Source organism: Trichomonas vaginalis, chromosome II (assembly GCF_026262505.1).
Source record: "Trichomonas vaginalis G3 chromosome II, whole genome shotgun sequence".
Lineage (NCBI taxonomy): Eukaryota > Parabasalia > Trichomonadida > Trichomonadidae > Trichomonas > Trichomonas vaginalis.
This window is the reverse complement of record NC_067204.1, coordinates 10,223,758-10,237,703: the sequence shown is the minus strand read 5'-3', so window position 1 is coordinate 10,237,703 and position 13,946 is coordinate 10,223,758. Positions and strand designations below refer to the sequence as shown.

The window sequence follows — 13,946 nt, the reverse complement described above, 5'->3', positions numbered from 1 at the left end:
TCATAATCTTCTGACTCACTTTCTTCTTCATATAGGTCAAAGTCACTGTCAAAATGAATGTTAGTAAGTTTTGACAAAGCTAATGAAACACGTTTACCGTTTGTATCGTATGCTTGTATAAACTTTCCATTCTTCATTCCTTCATAAACGCTCAAACTAACTTTACCCTTTCTCCCTCGTATCTGATAGAATGTATTTTCACGAGGAACGAAGAACAAATTCTTGAACTCATGACCGTTGTAGTTTGTTATCTCAATAGTTTTCGTCATTTATATAAAAATAAAATAAAAATTAATGATATCACCACCCTCACACGTATGAAAACATAGTCCAAAAATAATGTTTAGGTGAAGTGGTGAAATCTCACCTCTTTTTTCACCCGTTGAATTCATTGCTTTATAACTCTCTTCCTTGGTTTCTTTTTAGTTGCTTTCTTCACGTCTGTCTCCAGCTTAACTGTCTTTCTTCTTCGTCCGTAATGATACCAGTTACTTCCACCAGTCAATGGGTCAAATGGTCTTTCGTAAGGGTTTCCATACATTCCATAAGGTCCGTATGGATAAACCGCTGGTGGAGAAGAAACATTTTCTTTAGTTCCATCGAATCTATTTAAATGCATTGTTTCACCTTTCATCTGGTCATTAAAGTCTTTTGCGTGTTTTGCAAACTCATCGTCCTTTCCTAAAGCATTTTCTGACTCAGTCGCAACCAAATTGGATGCTTTATTTATGAGCCCTATTTTATTTAATCTTAACTTCTTTGCAACCCAGCCTCCAATCTTTCCTTTATTTGCATCTAATGTCTTTGAAACCCTTCCTCCACTCATTTTATTTACTGCGTCATAAGCTCCAAGTGCTTTTGCTCCAAATGCTAATGCTTTTGTTCCCATTGCGCCTAAAGCTGCCCAAGCTACCATTTACCCCATATTAAAATCATCTCTCTTCAATATTATCTCATAAAAGTTCTCGTTACTGGAGAAAGTCAATGAAACATAAACATTCTCACGTGCTTCGCCCTCACCGCTTTGCGGTCTATCTAACTTATTTCTTATATCATCTATACGCTTCAAAATGTCTGAACAATTGCTAACATCTTCTACAACAGTTATTTCATCATGAACGACCTTTAAGAACAAGCTCATTTAATATGCTATTAAAATCATCTCAATAATGAGTCCATCCTTTCCGTCTTTAGGTAGCACAACATCTTTCATTGAAGAAGGTTCGACAAGTCTTATGTTAAACTTACTGACAAAGTTTGTTATACTATAATGCTTCGGCGGCGAATACATGTAGTTTGAAAGACATAATATAGATTCTTCAGCAAATTCACTTATACTGGATTTTATAACAATGTTCTCACGAGACCAAATACCACCAATTGACAATCTTGTAAGCAATCCTGCTGAACCTTCTACTGTAAACGTCGATGGTAACATTCCACGAAGGTCATCTATTGACATCGTTGAGTCACTGTATTTAAATATTTTCTTAAAACAATCGTCATTATCTAACCATGCAATAGCTTTGAAGTTTTCATTCGAATATACATCTGCTTCATTAAATGTAAAACCTGACTTCTTTGCAGAGACGACTTTAAAATCTATTGAGTTTGTTTCAAAATTATATGCTATGGTAACTTCTGAAGGTAATGGATGTCCTTCCGCAGTAAGTTGTTCTCTCACTACCGTTTGAAGCTTTGTATTAAAAACTTTCATGTCATCTCCTGTATCTAAGTTCACATACACAGCAACAGGAAAACTATCTTGCTTCTTTGTTTCATCATTATATCTCAAAACATTAAAGTTCTTCAATAATATTGTTCTTCCTGCTGGAATACTTCTAACTTGTCTTATTTCAATAGCTTTCTCACCTCCTACATACTCTACCCAGTGTCTTGGATATTCATAAGTTACTGACTTTCTTGAATTTTGGTTGGTTTCATCATAACATGTTCATAGTATATCTTTATACTCTTGTCAGTTAGACTCGGTGCTATGTTCTGAATATTTCTGACTTGCATTTTTAATGGAGATAAAATGAAGCATTTAATACATGATGTAGATGAAGACATGAATGAAACTACAGACAAACTTAACTCTTCTCTTATTCTTCCTTTCAGCAAAGATTATGAATTCTGTTCAAATGGTGTTTATTTCTATTGTGGAAAGATGGGTTCAGGTAAGACATTTAACCTCATTCGTCATATTCTTATAACAGAACGTTTAGGAAACGACTCTTACTATGACCAAATCATTATATCAGCAACTTCAGACTCTATGGACTCAACAGCGAAAACATTTATGTCAAAAGTTCAAGCCTCTGTCGTTAAAGTTCCAGACAGTGAACTCATTGAATTTCTTCAACGTTACATTCGACGTAAGAGAAAATATTATGCCATCGTTGAATTTATACAGTCAGGAATGCAAAAGACTTCAGAAGAGATGGAAAGAATTATTGACAAACACCACTTACGTCAGTACTCAGAAGTTTACGATATGAAACGACTGACAAACTACATTCTGTCAAAACTTTCAAAATACCCCTTCAAAAAGTATCCTTCAAATACTCTGCTCGTTTGTGACGACTTCGCCGGAAAAGGTTTAGTGTCAAAGCCTGACTCACCATTAGCTAACATCATAACTAAAGTCAGACATTACCATTTAACTGTAGCAATACTTATGCAAACATGGCGTTTCCTTGCTTTAAACATAAAACGTCTCATAACTGACTTCGTTATCTTTCAAGGTTTCTCACGTTATGATATTGAACTCATTTGGAAACAGTCAGGTATAACATTACCTTTTGAAGAAATTTGGGAAGCATATAAGTCTCTCATCTCTCCTCGTTCATACCTTGAGATTCATATCATGACTAATACCATTAAAGTCAAAAATATTCCATGGGAACGACCAACATTGTTTTAAAGTTTAACCTTCAATTGACTGATGGTAAACAAATTCCATGCATCTCTGTCGCCATTTCTGTTAATATTTTTGCTGTCATTCATATCATCCACTTCCCCATCCGTTAGCTTTTGAGGATATGCGTTAGAATAGCTGTTCTTAAATGAAGGCTTTTCACCTTTGAGAGCATAAACTCTATAACTTTCTGCATACTTTATGTTTGAACCTCCTGAGCCATCATTGACATAAATTTTTATAGGTTTCCACCCTTTGTTCATATTCCTGCTTCTTCCCTTTGCTCTTTTGTTCAGTAGTTCTACATCTTTATACACAACACCTGTCTCGGTGAATTCAACAATATTTTCATTCGTTAGCTTTACATTCAAACCCTTGTCGAGTATATTGTTCATTTCATACATATAAAAGGTTTTTATTCTATATGAAATGAGAAGCAAATCCATCTTAGCTGGTGCCGTTAATGTTCCAATTGAACCAACATCAAATGTTGACTCACGAACGACAAACAATATTGTCATAAAGAACTATAGTTCAGAGTGTTTGAAAGAGCCAGAACCAGAGCTGAAATCCGTGAATTTAAACACAGCTTCAAACGCTAACGCTACATCAGATGTTAAGTTAGAGTATCCACCACTGGACCAAATTCTTTCAAGAGAAGCCAACGACAACCCTTACACAAATGTTCAAACAAATCCTTCAGATAACGTAGACCATTACCTTCTTCAGTTATACCAAACAATTTTACTCAAGACGATAAGAAGCTATTTGACAAATCTTATAAGTAAGAACCAAATAATTCTAAAACAAAGGAGGACCTTGAAAATGTTATCTCACGAATAACAGGGAAACAATGTGTTCATTGACTATCTCGACCCTGAAATCGAATGCTGTGGTCAAACGCCACCATTCATGAAAATAGGTAACATCCGCATCATTGAAATACCAGGTACTCCAGGAGTTGAGTTTAAGTATAAATATTCGAACGAGTATACAAAACTTTCAACAGAATATAAACTTTGCTTGAAATATGTTTTAGTAAATTAAAGCAATTTGTAATATCTATCCAAAACTTCTTCAACAGTATCGAACTCATCTTCATAATGCAAAACCTAATCTTATTGACTTGGTGCAGTTTTCACTAACACAATATAGCGCTTTGCGCTCGGCGCCTTTGACGCCTTTTTCTGTTCTCTTGACTGACATAACTAATTCATTTGTTTCATCAAACAGCAACAACCAAAGTTCATGACCTAATACATAACATTCATACTTTATATTTTGCTCTGAGTTCTCTTGTAAGCTGTTGCATTTAATATTTTCTAAAAAGTCAACTTCAACAGTCATTCGCACTGGTGCCTTCAGTTCTACAGGCTCTCCTTGAAAGTCAACTAGTCTGAATTGCATGTCTTCAAATTATGAGGACTAATGCGAACCCATTTACCTAAATGAGTTGCTATGACAGGAACGTTTGGAATGAACATTGAATTGACTGCATAACAGAAGGATTTATATTCTACTGAACCTTTACTATTAACTTCTGAAATGCCTGTGACATTAGCTATTTTAGACTCAATGTACAAACAATTACCATAACATACGTATGGAACAGATTTCATCTCAATCGTTTTGTCAACACTTTTCAAAGGAAATGTCATATGGTATGCTCCCAAAAGAAGTTGTACTCTATGACTCATTCGTGTTATCTTGAACTCTTTCTTGCTACTGAACTTCAATGTTCCCTCAGAAGAGAGTTCGACATCTATGTTGTTAATAGTTTCTTCATTTATGAGAGTATCTATGACTCCAGCAATTTTATCTATTCTATACTCTGCTCTGTTAGGAAATGTTATAAAACTTCTTTTGTCATCTATTTCAATCTCTATGAAATCTGTTTCATTTGTTATGACAAAAGTTGCGATAGTATTGAAGTCAACAACTCTGAAAGCAAGCGCTTCATTCTGAAGACCTAAGTTTGTTTGTAGCTTTACTGTCCCGTATTCGTTTGGGTCTGTACTTTGCAAATAGAACAACATTTTATTCTCATTAAAATATGACTATTGCTGCATATGCGTATGAAACAAATGAAGCAAGAAGAGCACATGAACTAGTAAACGAAAACTCAACTTTAACCATTGAAGGCAATGATTTAGTCATTGACGATGGAAAAACTAAAAAAGTCATTGATTTCGATACTTTTAACACTTATGACCCATTCATTACAACAAGCAAGGTTCCCATCATAAATGATGGAACGGTGCAATATATAAATTCAACAGTAGATGCTTCATTAGTGAAAGTACTGAATGTTCTCATTGAATTGTTAAAGAGCTTTCGATTTGACGACAACATTAAATGCCTAAAGAATTTAGTCATGAATGAGAAACAAATTCTCGGCGTTGCTGGTAGCAGTAATGATGTACACCTTATGACATTAGAATATTATAACGAACATAAAGATGAACTGAAAGGAGAGAAGGGTGACACCGGACCACAAGGACCACAAGGAATACAAGGAATACAAGGAATACAAGGACCTCAAGGCGAAAACGGTTTGGATGGAAAGGATGGAAAGGATGGAAAAACTGCTAAATCATGGATATGGGACCTTATAAATACTGGTTTAACAGCTGCTTCATATGGAGTTCTTCAATACCAAATCGGAAAGATATGGGCAGTACTTGGTGAAGAAGCTTTAGATGACGTTAAAAATGCTTTGAACTTCATTTCAAATGGTTCGGATACTATTAAAACTTTATCTGGTTGGATGCAAGAAACAAGGAGTCAAATAGATACTGTAAGACGTATAGCAAACAATGCACGTACGGGATTGGATACTTTACGAAAAGCACAAAATACACTAAAGGAAGCAAATGATATTCTTGGCTCAGTATCAGACATGCATGAAGATTGGCTTAAAGGTATTGACAAATCTTTAAAAAATCACAGTCAGTCTATTGCTGACTACAAGAAAAGTATAGATTTTTTACATAGTGCTATGGACGTACATGATGGAAGCATAAGGAACTTACTTAATGCTAACAATAACTTACCAGGAACTATTAAAGCATTTATAAAGTCCTTTGTAAAACCCGGTGCTCTAACATTTAGGTCTTTGAGAGCAAGAGCATTGAAGTCAAGAGATGCAGAAACTCCAACAGAACCTACAGAAGGAACTGAAACAACAGAAACTCCAGAGGAACCACCAAACCAACAGCTAATGAAATATTGTTCGAATATTTTCCAAGGTACTCTGTTCTCATTGCATACATTCAAGAAATACTTAAGAAAGCAGACTTGACTTTAGGAGATGATGAAAGTTCTGTATATCTTTCGTTCCAGTTTCAAATAGCAGAACTTTTGAGACAGATATGCTTAATGTATGACAACATCTCTGATTTCACAAGATATGATGACGACCATGACCCCGAACACGGTGAAGAAGAAGTTTTACAAACATCCATTAAGACAGGAAAGGTTTTAACACAAAGTCTCATTATTGACACCAAAGATGGCGAAGTGGACGTTCTTCAAGAGCTGAAGAAAAATACTTCTTCGGGAGGTGGTGGTAGGCATGAACTTGAAATAAATGAGATAGAAGAGAAATTAGCCGAAAAAGCAGATAAAAACCACGTTCATTATATAACTTCAGACGAACAGATTATAACGGACTACCATGGATATTTAACACGAACTGAAGAAGTGAAGACGGAAGACCCCAATGAAAGAAGATATAAATACATTCGTGCTAAAGGTTATGACATAAGCTGTACTGTACAGTATGACACGGGTAAAGCACCAGAAGCATTTAGTTATAACGATGAAATTTATGCCTCTACTTTCTCTGTTAAAGGTGTATTAGTTGAACCAAGATTTACTTTGAGAGTTAAGTCAAAAATAACGTTTGAAGATGCTATTAAAAGTAAAGCTGACAAAGTTGAACTCGAAGCAATGAACAAAGTTTTGAAATCTCATAAACACAACATCTCCGATATAAATGAACTTCAAGCTACATTAGACAGTAAAGCCGACAAGAACCATACACATAAATTCTTCACTACTGTTAGAGCAGACGACATAATATTGAACTATACCCTTGGTTCAAGTGCACCTTTAGAGAATCCAACTACAAGCGTAAAAGATACACTAAACTCCTTAAATAGTAAATGTATGAACATTGAAGGTCATGCCAGAAACTTTGAAACCCATGAACTACCAGCAATGTTAGACAGTAAAGCTGACAAGAACCATACACATACAAGTTTTACAACTGTTGCTATAGAAAGTATTGAAGGAACGGTTGAAGAAACTGGTGGGGATGCATTATATTGTAAACCTCCTAACTTTCCACAAGGTTTAACATCGGATGACGACATAACGACGATGAGAAACATTAGATGTAAAGATGTTTATGTCATGAAGGATGAATATAATATTAAATTCACTGCTCAAGATTTATATGACAAGAAGGCTGACAAAACAGAGCTTCAAACATTAAAGACTGAAATACTTCAAACATTATATCCTGCAGGCTCTATTTATACGTCAATGAACTCAATAAATCCAGCAACAGTTCTGGGTTTCGGTACGTGGGAGCAGATTGTAGATAAATTCTTATACTGTGCGAACTCTTCAAAGCAAACAGGTGGTTCGAAGAAAATTAAAGAAGCAAACCTTCCACCGCACACTCATACAGGAACTACAAACACAACAGGTAGTCATTCACATTCAATAACAAAAAGAGGTTATACAAATCTTGCAGCAGGTTCGGATAGACAGGGAATGCATAGATATGATATTTCAAGTGACCCAGTAGATTTAAGCACAGGTATTTTCTGTGGAACCACAGGAAATCATTCACACACTTTCACAACAAATCCAACAGGCTCGGGTAAAGATTACATGCCACCATTTGTGACTGTATTTGCATGGTACCGCGTTCAATGAACGCGCTTGAGCCTGCTTTGCGGGCTTACCGTCTTGAATAAAATCTTTAACTTTACATAAATGAGCTTGAAAGAAGTATTCGAACAACATCCATGGAGGTCTTTTAAGAAATTCAATGAAGCTGCAAAGAGTTCGGGATTTACTAACAGAGCTGAAGTGAAAAGGTTCTTTGACAAAAATGTTGTACATCAAACAAAAATAAACCCTTACGACTACTTTTTACCAATTTACTCCAACACTCCTGACGCATACCAATTTGACACTCTCATTCAAAGCAGAAAAGGAGGACATAAACCATTCCTCATCTTCATTAATGTTAACACTCGTAAAGCATATGCATATCCAATGAAAAATAAAGGAACTCGTGAAGTGTTAAGAGTTTTACAAAAGTTTGTAGCAGAACATAGCCCAAGTACTTTAACATCAGACCAAGACAGTGCATATCTCAGCAATGAAATCACAGATTTTCTCATTAAGCATAACATAACTCACTACACTACTGAAGACCATAACCATAACATACTCGGTATCATTAACCGCTTCATAAGGACTCTCAGAGATTTAAATCAAGAGCGAGACTTTACCGAAGAAACAATGAAACATTTCATCGAAGTTTACAATTCCTCAACACATTCTACAACAGGACATACACCAAATTCAATGACACAACAACAAGAAGAAAAGTATATACAAAAGAAACGAAGTCAAACACAAAATATCAGAAATTCAACACAATTTACTCTCATTCCTGGAACAAAAGTTCGTGTAGTTCTTGACGACAAACCGTTGACAAAGAAACGTTTAAGGTTAAGTCGAAATTATTATATCGTAGACTCTACGCAAGGTAATGGATATCTTATAAAAGCTGCTGACGACTCCATAGCATTTTACCCTCGTCATAAATTAGTTGAAAGTAGTAATGGCGAACTTGCTGAAACCATTGACGAAGCAAAGCGAGGAGTGGTTATTGAAATACTTGACTACAACATAAACGATGACACTTATAAAGTAAGATATGAAGGAGGCGTTGAAGATGTTATACCATCTAAGAACTTGAGAGAATCTAAACCAACTCATCTGGGACCATTAGAGCGGGAGTACTGGAAAGATAAAAACATGCCAGAAAGAATAAGAAAATTCTTCTAAACTTTTTCGTTGGATGTAAATCAGACAAAAATATATTATAGGTGAAGAGGTGAGATTTCACCTGTTTTCTCACCTGTTTTTTCACCTCTTGAATTTTCGTGAATTTCCTTAAGATAGAAAAAATAAAGTTAGTTTTATTTTTATTTATTTTTTATTTTGTATAAAAGATATGATTTCAACAATCGGCACAACAACAATTCAAGCCGCGAACGGCGGGACTCTGTCCACAACAACTTCACCAAACTCGTTAGTCATGAATCCAACATCTATGTTAGTAGAGATGGAAAGCTTCATTCCTTCTTCATTTACTTTCGAAACAGAAATACAAAAAATTAAGCAGGAACTTTTAACAAGTAATTTAGACTGTAGTGCGAAAGATGAAACAAATGAACAGTATCTTTATGAAATGGAGGACCTCATCGACCATTTACCTAAACTAGCTGAAATTCAGCATCAAAAACTAACTATTCCTGAATTCGACGAAATTGAAGTCAAATAAAATCTTATGTCGACAGGCTACGTAGCACAGTGGTCTAAGGTGGTGTTATGGAGGGGTCAGGGTCTGTGGTTCGAACCGCGACAGCGCCGTATTTTCTTATTTTCTTTATTTGTCTTGTTTGATAGCAGTAGCGAGAGCATTGTATGAAAAGAACTTGCAATCTTGCATGTGTTTCATTAAAATAAAAATATTAAATTATTTTGAAAAATAACTTAAAAAAAATGTAATCTAATTTTTCAAAAAATATTTTTTATCCGATAGAAAAGATGACAGAAAAATTAACTTTTTACATAGCGCCAGACCCTTCTTGCCCACATCCTTTTAAGCCACAATATATAGACATAGAACTAAATAGAGAAAGCGAAATTCCACAATATATATACATAGAACTAAATAGTGAAGGCGAAATTCTACAAACAGAAGAAAGCGAAATTCCACAAACATATAGAGACCTAGATAACGAAAATGGATATGCGCTATTCTGGTTAGATTGTCCTTATAAAATGTATGAAAAAAAGGCTTTATATGAAGAATATAGAAAATATTGTCATGAAAACGATATAAGACCAAGCTCTAGAGAAAAATTCTATGCTGGTATAAAACATCTTTTCGAAGTTCGGAATGGCAAATATATAAAGAAATAATTTTTCTAAGTTTATTTTTTCGAAAAAATATTTTTTTATTTCCTACTAAAGATGTATCGGAAGTTGTCTAAGTTAGAACACTCGGAAATAAAACAACTTCTTACAGAAGCTAATATAGATGTTGCAAAACATTACGCGACAAACAAAAAAGCACTCGCTGACTTCATTAAAGACTACAATGGTGCAATAAGTTATGATAGAATTCATGAGTTCATAAAGCCGCAACGCGGCGAGGACGAAGTCCATGCAAGAGCATTTCCTTTAAATGACATTGCTATTGACTTATATCATAGACGTTCAGTACCTCATGAAGTAAGAAGAGAAATGTTTGACATAACAAATGCGAACGTTGGTCATACTCGTAAAGCTCTTTCGCATGATGTTCGTCAAGAAATGTTTGACATAACAAATGCAAACGTTGGTGAAACAAGAAGAAGAGACGACACACTGAAACAACAGAGAAGAGAGATGTTTAAAAGTGCTATAGAACAAGTTCGCAAAGCTAACGATGTCATTCGTTCCATTGACGACAAACCAAAAGAAGGTGAGAGATGGTTAAAGAAAGATGAAGAGAATAGGAAGAGAAATGTGAAGTCAGGCAATAGACTCATTGACTTTAACATCGAAGCTTTAGATGAACCAAACAGAGAATATTTACACAAACATTTCGGTAAGGTTTTCATGAGACTCTTAGAGAAAATTAAAATAAACTCGCAACAAAGATGGATGGTATGTTATAAACTTGGTGGAAAGTATGAATGTTCTACGTTAAACCTCAATAATATTGGAACATTACTACATCAGCTCTTGAAGGAGAACTTTATATCAGAGATAGAAGCAAATGCTGCAGGTATTGTTGAAATGCACTATGACTTCTTCTTGACAAACATAAAGAATCTTACTGAAATAAAGATGTATGATTTAACAGAATATGAAGGCTTAACGATGTCAGATGTAAAGAAAGGCAAACCAAAAAAGAGACCATATAGAGATGAAAGCACACTGACAAATGACCAGAAAGCCATTTTGGAAGCTCTTAAGCAAACAGGAAACCCAGCACTTATAGAAAGCTTTTGGAAAGATAATGGTGAAAAGAAGTTTTATAAGAAGAGAAGCGGTCAGTTATGGAAGTATCTTTGCACATTACCTATAAATCTTGAACGCTACCAAATCTTCAATGAACTGAACAAAAGAACTGCAATACTTATGACAGAGGACAATTGTTTCGTTTATGCTTGCATTCAGGCTGGAGTAAATGAAGAAACTATTGACCACATGAGAGAAGTCATTCGTGTTAGAGACTTTCCTCAAAGTAAAGTACAAGAAATTTCTGACGCAACAGGTATAGCATTTAATGTTACCATTGGTTATTTCAATGACTCAAGACATAATGAAATAAAGAGATATATACCAAAAGAATGCGAAACTGTTAGAACTATTGACTTACTTCTTGTTGAAGACCACTACATGCTAAATGAAAGACTTCCAATGACAACATACTTCATTCGAAACTATAAAGAAATTCTCAAAGCTTGTGGTGGAATGAACATTGAGAAACAGATGAAGATTTATACAAAGAGAGAAGATAAATATGTAGTTCGTTATGATAGAACAACACCGTTATGGGATGTTATGAAAACATTGTGGGAGTGCAAATATTTCGAACCTATTTCTTATGGAGAACTTTTCACATATACTACTGACTTATATAAACAGAACCTTGCACCATTTAAAGATTTGACATATGCTCCAAAGTATTGTGTACAACTGAAGAAGAAAGCAGAGTCAAAAGAAGTAAATAAAGCTAAATGTAAATTCATTCCTGAGCACGTTTTCTTTGCTGACTTTGAGTGTAGTACGGATGGCTTTCATAAAGCTTTTAACATCTGTTATGACAGTGAAGATGGTTCAGTGAGTGAAAGCATTTGGGGTCAAAACTGTGCAACAGAATTTTTGGAAAGACTCCCTGACAAGAGTTTAATATATTTTCACAACCTCAGTTATGACATAAACTTCATCTTAAGACACATGACAGAAGTGAAAGGAACTCCCATCATTAAAGGTTCACGAACAATGCAAATAACTGGTTTATATAAAGGACGGGCAATTATTATAAAAGACTCTTACAGTGTTATAAATAAGAAGCTTAAACTATTTCCTGCTATGTTTAACTTACAAACAGGACCGAAAGAAGTATTTCCATATAACTACTACAGCAGTGTTTTGTTAGCAAATGACAACAGAACTGGTGTCATTTCTGAAGCATGTAAGTTTATCCGGGATGCAGATACATTTATGAAAAACATAGATTCCATCAAAGGTTGCAGAATAGATGAGAACCACTTCGACTTAGAAAAATATAGCACGTTTTACTGCAAACAAGATGTAAGAATTTTAAGAGAAGGTTTTGTAAAGTTCCGCAATGACTTATTGAAAGAGTTTGATTTAAACGTTTATGACTACGTTAGTATTTGTTCAATTGCTAACAAATTGTTTGAGAACAGAGTATACTTCCCGAATGGAAATCTTTATGACCTCTCAAATAAACCAAGAGAATTTATTTCGAGATGCATTCAAGGTGGAAGATGTATGTTGTCAGATAACATGAAACAAAAGAGCAAAAAGAAACTCATTGCTGACTTCGACACTGTTTCATTATATCCTTCAGCTATAGCAAGACTTTATACTTTAGAAGGTATTCCAAAAGTATTGAAGGAAGAAATGTTAAACACAGAGTATCTCATGAGACATTTATTCGATGATGACCAAAAGGAACCCATTGGTGAAAAGTTTATGTCTGGCTTCTTTGTTCTCATTAAGATAACAGAGATTGGTATACCCAGACACTTTCATTTAATAGTTTGCGACCCTGAACTAAATCCAGAACTTAACGTTCCAAGAAGTTCAAACACTTGCTGTCTCATGTATGTTGACCATATAACATTACAAGACCTCATAAAATATCAAGGTGTCAAATGTGAAGTGTTGCAAGGATACTATTACGATGGAAACAGAGATATGAGAATAAGAGATGAAGTAAAGAAGTTGTTTGAGTTAAGGTTAAAGTATAAGAAAGAAGAAAACCCCTTACAAGAAATTATAAAACTCATTCTGAACAGCATTTATGGCAAAACTATTCTATCTCCTATTGAGTCAAAAATAACCATAGTAGATGACAAAGATGCTATAAGATATGCTATAAGAAATTACAACCATATAGTGAAGTTCGAAGGTTTGGATGGTTCAGATAAAACTATTTTCAAGCTAACGAAAAGCATTTGCAGACACTTTAACTTCTGTCCACTTGGTGTTAATATTCTGTCTATGTCAAAACGTATTATGAATGAAGTATTCTGTACTGCAGAGGACATGGGTCTTCAAATATTTTACCAGGATACCGACAGTATGCACTTATATAATGAAGACATCCCAAAGCTTGCAGCAGAGTTTAAGAAGAGATACGGTAGAGAACTTATAGGAAAGAACCTTGGTCAATTTCATAGCGACTTTGCAGAAATAACACCTGGAAAACAAAGTTTAGCTTATAAAAGTATTTTCTGTGGAAAGAAGACCTACATAGACTTACTCACGAATGATTTAAATGAAGTTGCATTTCACTGCAGAATGAAAGGCGTGAAGCAAGATGTTATTGCTTTAACCGCTAATGAAATGTTTCCTGAAGCTATACAATGCTATTACAATGAAGATAAGAACATTCACATACCTGTTGGAACATATGACAAAGACTCTGAGTTCAGTTTAATGAAACTTTACAAAGCACTTTATGATG

General features: G+C 34.7%; 9 protein-coding genes and 2 pseudogenes across 11 annotated transcripts, besides 1 other annotated feature; 8 read left to right on the top strand and 3 right to left on the bottom strand.

The window, feature by feature from the left end:
• Positions 1-13,946: part of a mobile genetic element that runs on past both edges of the window.
• TVAGG3_0518900 (protein of unknown function, DUF4107 family) lies at positions 402-916 on the bottom strand (the record flags this gene model as incomplete). Its single annotated transcript, XM_051237167.1, has 1 exon — positions 402-916. A coding segment is annotated over one exon (515 nt), but the record flags the coding sequence as incomplete, so codon positions are not given.
• On the bottom strand, positions 1,145-2,022 carry TVAGG3_0518890 (annotated as a pseudogene). Its single transcript has one exon. A coding segment is annotated over exon 1 (878 nt).
• On the top strand, positions 2,072-2,926 carry TVAGG3_0518880 (protein of unknown function, DUF4106 family; the record flags this gene model as incomplete). The annotated part of the gene is made up of 1 exon (XM_051237166.1): positions 2,072-2,926. The coding sequence occupies one exon, from the start codon at positions 2,072-2,074 to the stop codon at positions 2,924-2,926; it is 855 nt and encodes a 284-aa protein (XP_051094990.1).
• Positions 4,195-4,956, bottom strand: TVAGG3_0518870 (annotated as a pseudogene). Its single transcript has one exon. A coding segment is annotated over exon 1 (762 nt).
• TVAGG3_0518860 (organellar and viral DNA polymerase type B) lies at positions 5,295-6,071 on the top strand (the record flags this gene model as incomplete). The annotated part of the gene is made up of 1 exon (XM_051237165.1): positions 5,295-6,071. A coding segment is annotated over one exon (777 nt), but the record flags the coding sequence as incomplete, so codon positions are not given.
• On the top strand, positions 7,091-7,867 carry TVAGG3_0518850 (phage tail repeat-like family; the record flags this gene model as incomplete). Its single annotated transcript, XM_051237164.1, has 1 exon — positions 7,091-7,867. One exon carries the CDS (start codon positions 7,091-7,093, stop codon positions 7,865-7,867), a length of 777 nt encoding a protein of 258 aa, XP_051094988.1.
• On the top strand, positions 8,213-9,013 carry TVAGG3_0518840 (integrase core domain containing protein family; the record flags this gene model as incomplete). The annotated part of the gene is made up of 1 exon (XM_051237163.1): positions 8,213-9,013. The coding sequence occupies one exon, from the start codon at positions 8,213-8,215 to the stop codon at positions 9,011-9,013; it is 801 nt and encodes a 266-aa protein (XP_051094987.1).
• On the top strand, positions 9,183-9,512 carry TVAGG3_0518830 (organellar and viral DNA polymerase type B; the record flags this gene model as incomplete). Its single annotated transcript, XM_001325668.1, has 1 exon — positions 9,183-9,512. One exon carries the CDS (start codon positions 9,183-9,185, stop codon positions 9,510-9,512), a length of 330 nt encoding a protein of 109 aa, XP_001325703.1.
• TVAGG3_0518820 (uncharacterized protein) lies at positions 9,779-10,156 on the top strand (the record flags this gene model as incomplete). Its single annotated transcript, XM_001325669.1, has 1 exon — positions 9,779-10,156. One exon carries the CDS (start codon positions 9,779-9,781, stop codon positions 10,154-10,156), a length of 378 nt encoding a protein of 125 aa, XP_001325704.1.
• TVAGG3_0518810 (organellar and viral DNA polymerase type B) lies at positions 10,208-11,222 on the top strand (the record flags this gene model as incomplete). The annotated part of the gene is made up of 1 exon (XM_051237162.1): positions 10,208-11,222. A coding segment is annotated over one exon (1,015 nt), but the record flags the coding sequence as incomplete, so codon positions are not given.
• TVAGG3_0518800 (organellar and viral DNA polymerase type B) lies at positions 11,432-12,422 on the top strand (the record flags this gene model as incomplete). Its single annotated transcript, XM_051237161.1, has 1 exon — positions 11,432-12,422. A coding segment is annotated over one exon (991 nt), but the record flags the coding sequence as incomplete, so codon positions are not given.